At 45.3% G+C, this 15,357-nt stretch overlaps 1 protein-coding gene across 8 annotated transcripts in view; it reads right to left on the bottom strand.

The window, feature by feature from the left end:
* TANC2 (tetratricopeptide repeat, ankyrin repeat and coiled-coil containing 2) overlaps positions 1-15,357 on the bottom strand; it is a 675,729-nt gene that overhangs the window by 50,191 nt on the left and 610,181 nt on the right. For all 8 annotated transcript variants that reach the window (XM_037886783.2, XM_037886784.2, XM_037886786.2 and 5 more), the window contains one exon: positions 835-943. In XM_037886783.2, the coding sequence (XP_037742711.1) occupies positions 835-943 (109 nt within the window). The remainder of the gene's footprint in view (positions 1-834; positions 944-15,357) is intronic.

The following is a 15,357-nucleotide window of genomic DNA, read 5'->3' as shown; positions in this document are numbered from 1 at the left end:
GCAGAAACATGCAGTGTCTCAGCTTGCCCTCACTGGTAGATCATAAACAAACTATACTTGACTCTTATACATTGAGATGTACAGATTAAGAACAAAGCTTTTTACAAAGGAGGGAACTCATCCTTATATTACACACAAGGAGACTGAGTCAGACAGAAGAAGAAATTTGACCAAGGGTAGTGGCAGAGGCAGGAATAAAATAAAATCCAGGTCTCTTGACACCCTGTCTAGTGCCCTATCCACTAATGGTTCTGTCACTTTTAACATTAAGAAAGTTTCAGAAGAGCTGTGGGGGTATGAAATGAAAACCTGGGTAACAAGGACGGCATTGCATACGGTGACCAGAATTCCAACCTTTATCTCTGGCAACATTTTAAGGCCAGTCAAATTTGTAATGCCATTTATTCGTAAGTCGGGTGCAGAAGTACTTGGCAAGGAGCATTTTAAGCAGTGTGCGGTAATTTAACGAAACAAGACATGTTGTCAGATTTTAATCCCCCCCTCCCCCTTAGAATCAAAGCAGATCTCCCCACATTTCTGGCCCTTTAGAATTCCTCATGTCCTCACCAGTTCTCAAAAGCTAAACTTCCTTCATGTGTTTTGGAAGCCTGAAGCAACAACACTTCTTACAGCCACACTGCAACAAGAACAGACCTTATATAGTGGGTACTGCAGCGGGGCTGTAGCCACGTTGGTCCCAGGAAAGCTTGACTCTCTCACCAACAGAAGTTGGGCCAATAAAAGATACCACCTCACCCACCGTGTCTCTCTAATAGACAGACTCTGTGCGCCAGGGAAGAGGATGGTGTGAACCTTGCCTTGAATTCTTGTTACCTTAAAAATGTGTGCTTTGAGAATGTGATGTCCCAGCTCAATAGTCTGTTGTCGGTTTAGCTTCCCCTCCTGACGAGAAAACCAGAAGGCAAGCAGTGTGTGGCCACTCCTAGGAACAAGAATTTTAAAAAGTTAGTATTTGAAGAATCACATTTCATTTTTAAATCCCAGGGGTCTTCCTTGGGGGTCGGTGTCATTCAGCATCACCGATCTTACGTGCTGCCTTACAAGGAAGACCTAGGCTATCAGTCTCACTCAAACTACTTCCCCAGAGAATGACTTCTCAGATCCACATGCCTGTAGGGTGCAAGCTGAAGAACTTGCTTTTAATTGGTTGTAAACTCTGACCAAACAAATGCTGAAACAGAGCCCGGACGTTTGGTTGAGTCCCTCTAATGAGGATGTATCTCTGCATACTTCTCAATGGTACCTCACTATTTTAGACCCAATTGCTTTATGTTTTCTTACTTTAATTCCTTGACATAAGTAGTGTTGGGTCATGAAGTTGAGACTAGAAAAACGTTTTTGTTAAAGAAGAGAGGCGTGGATCTCATTTCAAGTTTCCTCTGTAGACACAGCATCTGGTGTTCTCTCTCTCTCCTTTTGGGTCTCTGTCAACTCATTTAAATTGTGGGGATGGTTAGAAAAGTGACTACATATAAATGGTACCTTCTCAGGGCTTGTCTACATGGAGAAATCAACCAGAACTGCTACTCGCACCCTACCTAAAATAACTTTCAAGTGTAGACAAGCCCTTATTCTTCAGATCTGCTGTGTGTGTGTGTGTTTTCTGAGTCATATTTGCTGGCTTTATGGACAAAGTAATATTTTACAACAGTACTTTTTTACTCCTGTTAGCCTTGCAGAGCCAACCCAGCTTGGGAGAATGAACTGGACTAATTCTGATTTGAATACCATGGCATAAACTAATCGCAGGACTTTTATTACTGCTGAGTGTGTATGACTTAAGAACTATGCTTGATTTACAGATTCTGGGGGAATTACCAGTATCGGAAATTAGGAAATACGTAGTTTTACTTGTAATGTAAACAGGTATGAACTGTAATCAGTGAGATACAGCAATCATAGAACCCAGTGTTGCCATTTTAAAATCACTTTACAGAGAAAACCTGTGCTTTGAGGGAACACCATCAGCTTAACTTTTTGAAGGTGAAACATTTTAATAAAATCCAGTTTCAGAAAAAAGAAAAGGAGTACTTGTGGCACCTTAGAGACTAACCAATTTATTTGAGCATAAGCTTTAGTGAGCTACAGCTCACTTCATCGGATGCATAAAAGTAGAAAATGCAGTGAGGATATTTTTATACACACAGACCATGAAAAAATGGGTGTTTATCACTTCAAAAGGTTTTCTCTCCCCCCATCCCACTCTCCTGCTGGTAATAGCTTATCTAAAGTGATCACTCTCCTTACAATGTGTATGATAATCAAGGTGGGCCATTTCCAGCATAAATCCAGGGTTTAACAAAAACGTCTGACGAACGGAGGCAGGGGGGTAGGAAAAAACAAGGGGAAATAGGTTACCTTGCACAATGACTTAGCCACTCCCAATCTCTATTCAAGCCTAAGTTAATTGTATCCAATTTGCAAATGAATTCCAATTCAGCAGTTTCTCGCTGGAGTCTGGTTTTGAAGTTCTTCTGTTGTAATATCGCAACTTTCATGTCTGTAATCGCGTGACCAGAGAGATTGAAGTGTTCTCCAACTGGTTTATGAATATTATAATTCTTGACATCTGATTTGTGTCCATTTATTCTTTTACGTAGAGACTGTCCAGTTTGACCAATGTACATGGCAGAGGGGCATTGCTGGCACATGATGGCATATATCACATTGGTGGATGTGCAGGTGAACGAGCCTCTGATAGTGTGGCTGATGCGATTAGGCCCTATGATGGTGTCCCCTGAATAGATATGTGGACACAGTTGGCAACGGGCTTTGTTGCAAGGATAGGTTCCTGGGTTAGTGGTTCTGTTGTGTGGTATGTAGTTGCTGGTGAGTATTTGCTTCAGGTTGGGGGGCTGTCTGTAGGCAAGGACTGGTCTATCTCCCAAGATTTGTGAAAGTGATGTGTCGTCCTTCAGGATAGGTTGTAGATCCTTGATAATGCGTTGGAGAGGTTTTAGTTGGGGGCTGAAGGTGACGGCTAGTGGCATTCTGTTATTTTCTTTGTTAGGCCTGTCCTGTAGTAGGTGACTTCTGGGTACTCTTCTGGCTCTGTCAATCTGTTTCTTCACTTCAGCAGGTGGGTATTGTAGTTGTAAGAATGCTTGATAGAGATCTTGTAGGTGTTTGTCTCTGTCTGAGGGGTTGGAGCAAATGCGGTTGTATCGTAGAACTTGGCTGTAGACAATGGACCGTGTGGTGTCGTCTGGGTGAAAGTTGGAGGCATGTAGGTAGGAATAGCATTCAGTAGGTTTCCGGTATAGGGTGGTGTTTATGTGACCATCGCTTATTAGCACCGAAGTGTCCAGGAAGTGGATCTCTTGTGTGGACTGGTCCAGGCTGAGGTTGATGGTGGGATGGAAATTGTTGAAATCATGGTGGAATTCCTCAAGGGCTTCTTTCCCACCTTGATTATCATATACATTGTAAGGAGAGTGATCACTTTAGATAAGCTATTACCAGCAGGAGAGTAGGGTGGGGGGAGAGAAAACCTTTTGAAGTGATAAACACCCATTTTTTCATGGTCTGTGTGTATAAAAATATCCTCACTGCATTTTCCACTTTTATGCATCCGATGAAGTGAGCTGTAGCTCACGAAAGCTTATGCTCAAATAAATTGGTTAGTCTCTAAGGTGCCACAAGTACTCCTGTTCTTTTTGCGAATACAGACTAAGACGGCTGCTACTCTGAAACCTGTCAGTTTCAGAAAGAAATTTTTATATAATCAGCCAGATGCTTCATTCTGTTATATCTCCCTAACACTGTTGTAATTCCACTCTGATGTAAAACAATATTACAAGGGTTTTTAAACTTTCCTGTTGATATTTACAAAGATGGTTTCAGCAAGGGAGAAGCTAATTAACTGACAGGAAAGTGAATTTGGACTATATATATTGAGTGCTGTCAAATGCATAAAGTAAACTGGAAAAAAAGAGAGGAAAATGTATTTCATTAACTTCTTTCAGTTCTAGTGATCTTAGGTGTCCTTTAAAGATTAAGGACCTGATTCTCTTCTGCTTTGGGCCCTCTATAGTCATTTAACACCAGTGAAAAGCAGGTATAAAACATAAACAGATCAGAAATTAATTTAGAATTGTACATCCACTTTGTACTGGTGCAAGCAGCAGCACAAGATGTAAAGCAGAGAAGGATCAGGCCCCAGAGAATGTTCCATACTTGGACTTGTATGGCCTGGAAACAGTATCTCCTGGTAAAAAAATCTCTTGTTTTTGTTAGAAGTGCTTCTCCTAACAGCAACACTCCTTTCTCATTTTACATTTAAATACACTGTACTTTGAAAAGGAAAAAAACAAAACAACAAAGAGATTCACGTGAAGGAACACTTTGAGAAGCAGAGTTACAAAAAGCAGTGCCCAGATTAATGTATAAGCAGCCCAGATACAGTGACCTCCCAGTCTTTTTGAGTGCCAGCTCGGCAATCTTCTACATCGTTCACATATATCAGAAAGATAAATAAGCACTGTTAGAACTGCCTTGTTTGTTGTACTCCACAGTGAAAAACACGTGTGAGAAGAGAGAGAATTGTCTGTAACTTCCCTTGACACTACAGATACGGAACAAAGGCGTGTGTATTGCATTATTTTGCTTTTCTGAGACCTTGGAAGCCTCAGGGACTTTTTTAACCAATTTCTTTTCTGGAACCAATGTAGCTGTACATTTGAAAAACAACAACCCTCCCCACCCCACAAAGCTAACATGATGTGACTTGTAGCTTTAATAGGATTTTTAAGGACAGAGCATGCCACTATCCCATTAGTACCTTATCAAACGAAAAAACTAATATACCAGTGCTTAGAACGATCTAAATGCAACTGAGTAATCTAGACTAGTAGATCAATGTTTCCACAATGCTAGGGCTTATCAGCATGTCTAAATCCAAAGAACGATAATCCTTAGAGACAGTACTTTCTAAAAGGGAAACCGTTTTGTTTTAAGCATAGCATGGAAGTGAAGGATTTGTAAACCAGGGCCAGGTGTTCAGCAAGCTTCTCATACGCAGCCCTGCCAATGAATCTTAATTCTGACAGGTAATACAGAGACTGATGATTATTTGCCAGATTGTAGGATGGTTTTAAAATATGGACACATGACCATTAGCAGAGGGGTGCAGGAACAATTTTTATGGGGGGGGGTTGAGAGCCATTGAACCAAAGTGCAAAGCCTGTATATGATGGAAACCACTTCAAGCCAGGGGGTGCGGGCGGCAACACCCCTAGTTCCAGCACTAATGCATTAGCAGAATAGGATAAACAACAAAACACATTTTCAATGGTTTTCCTTAAAAGGCAGCACTTGAACCCTTTTCTTCATGAGTCAAAGGCCAGAGCATTAAACTTATACATAAATCTATTGTACCTCTCCCCAAAATGCAGTAAATATAAAGGTACAACATCAACTTAAATATCAGTCTGCCATTTGAAACTTTTGTACCTACTATTGTTACAAGTAACGCTTAAGATGAGTAGAACTGAAAAGGATTCCAGAGAAAATATATTTATTTCTGTTTATTCAGTTTATGTATTTTGTTTATTTGGCAGCATTTTGCGTATAGTCAGTTTCACCGCTGTCCATGTGCACGTGTGTAGCTTAATCAGTAACTTTCCTGTTTGTGCGAGTCTTTCACACAGCAGTGACGGACAGAAAACCGTGTGCCAGATGGGAACGGGACTGGAAAACCATGGACATGGCAAGGGGAGTTTGAAGTGGTTGTAGCACCTGAAGCCTCTTTTGGAGTTTTTTTGTGTGTGTGCGCGTGTGAAATTGACTAGATTTTCAGTCAGTGGTGTCCCTTTACAGAAGATAATCTCGCAAATATAATGTTTACAGTAGCAGTGGTTTTCTGAAATACACTGACCAAAACTGCAAAGGGTGATCATGACCTAGGATTAGCCTCCAGAAGTGCCCATAAAGAGGAAAGAAACTGGATGAAAAGGAAACAGACACTGTGATGTACTGCTTGAGTTCTGTAGGATGCAGCTGAAACTCAAGCACTACAGCAAACCTCATTACTACTGTTAGTTTAATACACCAAGTGCATCTAATGGCTAACCTGACTTATCTGCTGGGCAATGTCCCATACATTTACCTCAACCAAAAGGATGGTGGTTTGAGCCACTCAGAGAACTCAGCTCCTGGCCTTCCTTGGGAGAGAAGGCAGCCTTATGCACTGGACTGGAAATCAGGAGCTCTGAACCTTTACTCTGGGCTCTGATACTGTCTCCATACATGGGCCTGTCAGCCTCAGTTTTCTCATCTGTGAAACAAAGCTAATAGCGCTCACACTTGCCTACTGCACAGAGATGACTGAAGAATAGTCCGAAAAGGTTTGGAAAGAGCTTCGAACACAAAGCTGTCTGTGTTAATGGTAGGTATTCATGGCATATCCAGGCACCTCTAATGTGGCTGGGTCCATGTACCAAAAGATAAGGTGCAATTCTCAACCCATGCAGCCCCAGGCAGCAGGTGGTTCCAATTGTTTCCCAGCTGCGGCTGGTAGAATGCATGTGTATGTATAATATATAATATATAATCTATAATATAATCTGCATGTATGGTTTGGGCTGTTGTTATGAATAAGGCATGCACCAACTATTTCAGAATAAAGGACAGGATTCATGAGCAGCATGTTACCTCTGCAATACTTCTCCTACCTAAAAGCAGTGGCTTTGGACTTGCTGATAAATACCTGCAGTGACTTGCTCTGTCAATGGTAATTGCAGACTGAAACGGATTCTAACAGCAGTGTCTTTTTTAAAAACACAGCAGAGAATGACAGAAGTGATTTCTACATCAAGGAGCCAAGTGAAATGATTTGCTTTGAATTTCACCACAGCAGAGGTTTATCCTCAGCAGGTTTCTATTTTTAATGTAAGTTTTTGTGTGTGAAAAATTGTTAGTGCTGCCAGCTCTGTTATCAAAGCTTTTGTTCACTCTCCTAGGTGGCATGTGTCACTGCGTGCTAACGCTGCACAGTTCATCACAGACTATTCCCATACAGACGTATACATACTCGAGAGGCTATGGTCTTGATCCTGCAAGTTCTGGCACAATATGAGATATGCACAAGACTGTTGCTGCCAGGGCTAATACAAGTGTGGGTTACATGTGGACACTGGAAAAGCTGAGTATGAGCCATAGTCCTCTGGACTGAGTAGGGTAGCCCCTGTGTGCCTGCTCCCCAACCAACCAGAATGCAGGGTATAAAAAGGCTGGAGCACAGGCAGAAAAAGGGAAGTTACTTCCCTTACTGTAACTGGATTTCTTTGAGACATGCAGTCCCTATCTGTATTCCACTGCAGGTATGCATGGGCTCCAAGAGCCCGAGACTGGAGAATTCTTGCAATTGGCATGTCTGTCTGTGTCTGCACCCTGCTCTTCTCATGCTCAGCTCTGACGGTATATGCTTTGAACAGGGGGTTGGACTAAATGACCTCCTGAGGTCTCTTCCAACCCTAATCTTCTATGATTCTATAAGGGGTGGTGCGGACCGACCGCCTCTCCGTTTCCTTCTTTACTGTTAATCCAGACATGATCGAAGCAGAGGGGAAAGCATAGCTGAATTCTGATAGGAACCACACATCTCGAAGAACTCAAGGTACAATAAGGTAAGTAACTTCCCTTTCTTCTTTGAGTGCTCGTCCCTATATGTATTCCTCTATGGGTGACTTACAAGAGTACTGTGACAAGAGGAGGGCGTGAAGATGTAGGTGGTATGGCTGCTTGTAGAACTTGTATCCCAAAAGATATGTCAGCGGAGGAGGCTTGGACCAAGGTGTAATGTCTTCTGGATGCGTGGATGGAGCTCCACACTGCTCCCTTGCAAATAAGAAGTAGGGATACTTTGTGCAGTGAGGTTACTGAGGCTCCTTGTAGAGTGATCCTGTAGCCTGTGTGGGAGAGCAGATGTGAAACGAAGTAGGATATAGCCAGAGATCCACTTGGAGAGTTTCTGGGAGGAAAAAGCTTGCCCTCAGGCTCATTCAGCTACGGCAACAAACAATCAACATTACTTTCTGATCTGTTTTGTTCTCTTCAGGTAAAATATCAATGCTTATCACACGTCGCAGGCACACTGCTCATCACATGTCGTGGGCATGAAGCCTCCGCTCCTCGCTGGAAGCATGGAGCTTTGGGAAGAACGCAGGCAAGTGAATTTCAGGTGCAGTTGTAGAGAGACTCTCTATATGGAATATTGTGTATGGTGGGTATGCCATTAGGGCAGAGGCGGGCAAACTATGGCCCGGGGGCCACATCTGGCCTGCGGGACCATCCTGCCCAGCCCCTGAGCTGTCCCCCCTCCTCCACAGCCACGCCGCCAGGCAGGCAGTCTTCTGGCCCGCCGCTCCTGTCAGGCAGCATGCTGGCGTGGCTGGCTCCGGCATGGTAAGGGGGCGGGGAGCAGGGGGGGTAGGATAAGGGGCAGGGGGTCCTGAGGGGCAGTCAGGGGACAGGGAACAGGGGGTGGTTGGATGGGGCGAAGGTTCTGGGGGGGGCAGTCAGGGGACGGAGAGCAGGGGGAGTTGGATGGGGGTGGGGTCTCAGGGGACGGTTAGAGGCGGGGGTGTGGATGGGGTCGTGGCAGTCAGGGGACAGGGAGCGCGGGGAGGGGGGGTCCTGGGGAGCGGTTGGGGCAGGGGGTCCTGGTAGGAGGGGGTGGTCAGGGGTCAAGAAGTAGAGGGGGGTTGGATGGGTTGTGAGTTCTGAGGGGGGCGGGAAGTGGGAGGGGGTGGATAGGGGGCGGATAGGGGGCAGGGGCCAGGCTGTGTGGGGAGGCACAGCCTTCCCTACCCAGCCCTCCATACAGTTGCGCAACCCCGATGTGGCCCTCGGGCCAAAAAGTTTGCCCACCCCTGCATTAGGGCCTCAAGTTCACCTACCCTTTTAGTCAAGGAAATGGCGACGAGGAAGGCATCCTTCATTGACATCAAACATCTAGCTAGGATTTGGAACGGTGGCTTAGTGGGTTTTTTGCTCATGCAGTAGAGGCTGATGCACTAAGCTTCAGAGGTCCCAGGTTCGACCTTGCACACTGACGACCGGGGTCTGTCGCTGTTACACTTCCCTTCGGCAAGATAATGTTATCTGGTGGAGTCCTTGCTGCTATCAATAACGGCTTGCACAGTTCCAGTACAGGAATGTTCTAGATGTGACGACCATTCCAGCAGTGATATGAAGAGCATCCAGGTTGGGATGACTGACCTTGCCGTTCTCTTGAGCCAAGAGATCTGACAAGGACTGAATGTTGATGGGCAATGGGGTTGACATTCACAAAAGACTCAGGAACTAGAACTGTCTGAACTGTCTGGGCCATTTGGACGCAATGATGTTGGCTTGTGCTCTGTCTTGTCAAATTTTCCAAAGAACCCCAGGATAGCTGCAGGACGGGAGGAAAGGCACAGTTCAAGTGGCCTATCCAAGGGAGTAGGAGAGCACTGATGTCGGAGAGAAGGCTTTGAATTCTTTGACCATAGGATGGTGTTCCAAGAAGGAGGAGTGCTAGGCAGAGATGGGCTCCACCTAATGAAGAGAGGGAAGAGCATCTTCGCAAGCAGGCTGGCTAACCTAGTGAGGAGGGATTTAAACTAGGTTCACCGGGGGAAGGAGACCAAAGCCCTGAGGTAAATGGGGACGTGGGATACCGGGAGGAAGCACGAGCAGGAGAGCGTGAGAGGGGAGGGCTCCTGCCTCATACTGAGAAAGAGGGACTATCAGTGAGTTATCTCACGTGTCTATACACAAATGCAAGAAGCCTGGGAAACAAGCAGGGAGAACTGGAAGTCCTGGCAAAGTCAAGGAATAATGATGTGATTGGAATAACAGAGACTTGGTGGGATAACTCACATGACTGGAGTAATGTCATGGATGGATATAAACTGTTCAGGAAGGACAGGCAGGGCAGAAAAGGTGGGGGAGTTGCATTGTATGTAAGAGATCAGTATGACTGCTCAGAGCTCCGGTATGAAACTGCAGAAAAACCTGAGAGTCTCTGGATTAAGTTTAGAAGTCTGAGCAACAAGGGTGATGTCATGGTGGGAGTCTGCTATAGACCACCGGAGCAGAGGGATGAGGTGGACGAGGCTTTCTTCCGGCAACTCGCAGAAGTTACTAGATCGCAGGCCCTGGTTCTCATGGGAGACTTCAATCACCCTGATATCCCCTGGGAGAGCAATACAGCGGTGCACAGACAATCCAGGAAGTTTTGGGAAAGCGTAGGGGACAATTTCCTGGTGCAAGTGCTGGAGGAACCAACTAGGGGCAGAGCTCTTCTTGACCTGCTGCTCACAGACCGGGAACAATTAGTAGGGGAAGTTAAAGTGGATGGGAACCTGGGAGGCAGTGACCATGAGATGGTCGAGTTCAGGATCCTGACACAAGGAAGAAAGGAGAGCTGCAGAATATGGACCCTGGATTTCAGAAAGGCAGACTTTGACTCCCTCAGGGAACTGATGGGCAGGATCCTCTGGGAGAATAACATGAGGGGGAAAGGAGTCCAGGAGAGCTGGCTGTATTTTAAAGAATCTTTATTGAGGTTACAGGGACAAACCATCCCGATGTGTAGAAAGAATAGTAAATATGGCAGGCAACCAGCTTGGCTTAACAGTGAAATCCTTGCTGATCTTAAACACAAAAAAGAAGCTTACAAGAAGTGGAAGATTGGACAAATGACCAGGGAAGAATATAAAAATATTGCTCGGGGATGCAGGAGTGAAATCAGGAAGGCTAAATCACGCTTGGAGTTGCAGCTAGCAAGAGATGTTAAGAGTAACAAGAAGGGTTTCTTCAGGCATGTTAGCAACAAGAAGAAAGTCAAGGAAAGTGTGGGCCCCTTCCTGAATGAGGGTGGCAACCTAGTGACAGAGGATGTGGAAAAAGCTAATGTACTCAATGCTTTTTCTGCCTCTGTCTTCACGAACAAGGTCAGCTCCCAGACTACTGCACTGGGCAGCACAGCATGGGGAGGAGGTGACCAGCCCTCTGTGGAGAAAGAAGTGGTTCGGGACTATTTAGAAAAGCTGGACGAGCACAAGTCCATGGGGCCAGATGCACTGCATCCGAGAGTGCTAAAGGAGTTGGCGGATGGGATTGCAGAGCCATTGGCCATTATCTTTGAAAACCTATGGCGATCGGGGGAAGTCCTGGACAACTGGAAAAAGGCTAATTTAGTGCCCATCTTTAAAAAAGGGAAGAAGGAGGATCCTGGGAACTACAGGCCAGTCAGCCTCACCTCAGTCCCTGGAAAAATCATGGAGCAGGTCCTCAAGGAATCAATTCTGAAGCTCTTAGAGGAGAGGAAAGTGATCAGGAACAGTCAGCATGGACTCACCAAGAGCAAGTCATGCCTGACAAATCTAATTGCCTTCTGTGACAAGATAACTGGCTCTGTGGATGAGGGGAAAGAAGTGGACGTGTTATTCCTTAACTTTAGCAAAGCTTTTGACATGGTCTCCCACAGTATTCTTGCCAGCAAGTTAAAGAAGTATGGGCTGGATGAATGGACTATAAGGTGCATAGAAAGCTGGCTAGATTGTTGGGTCAACGGGTAATGATCAATGGCTCCATGTCTAGTTGGCAGCCGGTATCAAGCGGAGTGCCCCAAGGGTTGGTCCTGGGGCTGTTTTTGTTCAATATCTTCATAAACGATCTGGAGGATGGTGTGGATTGCACCCTCAGCAAGTTTGCAGATGACACTAAACTGGGAGGAGAGGTAGATACGTTGGAGGGTAGGGATAGGATACAGAGGGACCTAGACAAATTAGAGGATTGGGCCAAAAGAAATATGATGAGGTTCAACAAGGACAAGTGCAGAGTCCTGCACATAGGATGGAAGAATCCCATGCACCGCTACAGACTAGGGATCGAATGGCTCGGCAGCAGTTCGGCAGAAAAGGACCTAGGGGTTACAGTGGACGAGAAGCTGGATATGATTCAACAGCGTGCCCTTGTTGCCAAGAAGGCCAAATGCATTTTGGGATGTAGAAGTAGGGACATTGCCAGCAGATCGAGGGATGTGATCGTTCCCCTCTATTCGACATTGGTGAGGCCTCATCTGGAGTACTGTGTCCAGTTTTGGGCCCCACACTACAAGAAGGATGTGGAAAAATTGGAAAATGTCCAGTGGAGGGCAACAAAAATGATTAAGGGACTGGAACATATGACTTATGAGGAGAGGCTGAGGGAACTGGGATTGTTTAGTCTGCGGAAGAGAAGAATGAGGGGGGATTTGATAGCTGCTTTCAACTACCTGAAAGGGGGTTCCAAAGAGGATGGATGTAGACTGTTCTCAGTGGTAGCAGATGACAGAATGAGGAGTAATGGTCCAAGTTGCAGTGGGGGAGGTTTAGGTTGGATATTAGGAAAAACTATTTCACTAGGAGGGCGGTGAAGCCCTGGAATGGGTTACCTGGGGAGGTGGTGGAATCTCCTTCCTTTGAAGTTTTTAAGGTCAGGCTTGACAAAGCCCTGGCTGTGATGATTTAGTTGGGGATTGGTCCTGCTTTGAGCAGGGGGTTGGACTAGATGACCTCCTGAGGTCCCTTCCAACCCTGATATTCTATGATTCATTGCTTCTGGAGTGCTGGCCTTGAGCACCATTGGAGCAGTATGTCTTGCATCTCCTGCCAATGTATGCTATACTGTCCTTGCCAGTTTCACTATGGTCTCATTCACTGGGAGTGCTATCCAGCTTGATCCCTTGGGTTGTGGGCTGTCCAGGAGCTTATGTCGTGTGTCCTGGATCTCCACTAAGGAGATCTGGAGCATTCCTGCCACTCTCTATAGCAGCTCCTGGAATTGGTTGTGGTTGTCCGAAGGAGATGGCGAATCTGCAGCAAAAGTGTCATCGGGAGAAGAGGAAAATATCCCTATCTGTAACAATGGATATGGCTCGTATTCCCCCTCTTCAAATCAGGAGGAAATTCTGATTGCTTTCTTGGAAGGGAGAGGTGATATGACTCCCTATTAAATTGTAAAGACCCTGGGTGTTAGGTGTACAGGTCCTAGGGGCCTGAACAGTGCTGTCATGAGGGGTCAAAGGTGAGTTCCAGAGGTCCCCAAAGCTTGGAGTACCACCGGTCCCAGGGCGGGTGTCCAGGTTTGGGTGACGAGACTGGTTCAGGCAGCTCGTAATCTTCGGTTTGAATTCATCTCCCTGATTGGAGGTAATGACTGCTCCTCTGGTACCTCTGATTCCCCCAATGATGAGAAAGACAGATCTGGGTCAGTCAATGGTGTTATCAGTTCTGCTGAAGGAAAACCACAGTTAGTAGATGGGATGGAGGATGGACTTCTTTTCCCATAGTCTGTGTCTCCTGACAGGGTCAAAATTTCCCCGGTGAGGATTGGTTTTGACCAAAGGGAAGATTGCAGATCCAGGAGAACAAACATGTCCTCCAGAGTCGTGTACATCTCCATTCTTCCCGGGGTCCATAGGGTCCTGTCTGCCTCTCCCGTCAGAGTTGATGTGGAAAGGCTCTTGGCTGGTGGATCCATCTGGGGTCCGTGGGGGTATTGCTGGTGAATGAGGCTCCCACTGGGTGCTTTTCATTGGTACCAGTAGTTCTCGGTCCCGTGACCTGGATGGTACTGCAGACAGTGTTGCTGCTGGTGCAGAGTCTAGTATTGGCAGAGCCTTGCTCCTGTGTACATTTTTTATCATGGTCCTGGGGCTTAGAACATGCCTAAATGGGCATGAAGATTCATCTGACTTGGAAGACGGAGTTGGGGAGGAATCTGTCCTCTTTGGAGTGGACTTAGATAGGGATCTGCTCTTGTGTTTATGACAGTGCAGGTGTATCCACAGTGGAATACACATAGAGACCAGGACTTGAAGAACTGGCAAGTCCAAGGAGATATGAGGAATGTGCTTGAACTCATCAGGCTACTAAGGTTCTTAACTACATGCTCCCCTCTCAAGCCTCCGTCCTGCCAGAAGGCAGGAGTGACTTGGTGGTTGTGTAGCAGCATTCTTATTAATTCAGGATTGGGTTCCCCCAGGCTTCCCATCCTGCTCATAATTTTTTACCATGTACAACACTCTACACCTGCTCTGGACAGGATCAAATTCTGTATGTGTGAAAAGTGCAAGAGAGCACCCCTTTGCTCGGTTCATTTCAGGTTCCAAGATTATGCCACCGGCAAGCAGCACTGAATGGACACGGTCACATTTAACTCTCTCAGGACACCATGGCTCCATGTCTAATCAGGGGAAGAGTAAACATAGTGCTCCCAGGGTTGGGGGGATGGAAAGTGGCAAAGGAGAAAGAAAAGCAGATCAGAGACAGATACTGGCAAGGGGCAACTGCAGGGATGAATCATTTGGCCCAAAGAAAGGAAACAAAATTAAAGCAAATGAGTGGAATAAGTCTTCCTAATCACTCTGCTTATGGTCCCCTTGATGGCACTCTATCGATGCTCTGACGGTCCACTTCAATCACAACGAAAACTCACAATCTTCAACTGGGAATAATATGTGTGGTGTATTTTGCCCAATGTACTTGGGATATTATTGCTATATATACATTTGAATGCCCATTTATATCTGTCTTTCTGATATGTCCCCTTTGAATTCTTGATATTATATCAATGCTGTATAAGGTATGGCACGACTTCTGTTTGGGAATGCTACAACAAACTAATCACATTTTATCCTTTTGTTTCACGTCTCATCTTCTATTTTCAGCAGTAGGTTAAGCTGGTCCTGAAGAGTTCACACACGCTGGAATTTCTCAAAAAGGAAAGGAGTACTAGTGGCATCTTAGAGACTAACAAATTTATTTGAGCATAAGCTTTCGTGAGCTACAGCTCACTTCATCTGCATGCCTTAGAATTCTTGAATCTGTTTAACAGTGACACCTGCTGGCTGAGAAGAAACAATACCAGCAGAAGTGGAAAGGCAAATTATTTCTTTGTTATATTGGTCACAGAGCTGGAGAGATTACAGAAATTGCCAGGGCAACATAAAGGGGCCTTACTTTAAATGAGAATGCAGTCCACGGTTTGTATACACAGAGCAGAACATTAATTAAGGGGAAAGATAAGAATTAGATTCCTCTAGAAATGCTAAAATAAACACATTTACAAATTTAATTAAAAAAATTAATAAGAATCAATCATACAAAAATTACTGGGCCTAAATGAGTAACTGATCTTGTTTGGTGCTTTGAAGAGTTTACAAATCAGTATTAAGATTGCCCAATGCCATCAGATAGGGGTGAGCTGTGACGGTGTCAAACTTTTCTCTTCACAGTTCCATTTTAAGAGGAAAAAAACTTGAGCTTCCCATTACAATATTTCACCATAAGAGAAAACTACATCACC

Source organism: Chelonia mydas, chromosome 27 (assembly GCF_015237465.2).
Source record: "Chelonia mydas isolate rCheMyd1 chromosome 27, rCheMyd1.pri.v2, whole genome shotgun sequence".
Lineage (NCBI taxonomy): Eukaryota > Metazoa > Chordata > Testudines > Cheloniidae > Chelonia > Chelonia mydas.
This window is presented reverse-complemented; position numbering and strand designations above follow the sequence as displayed.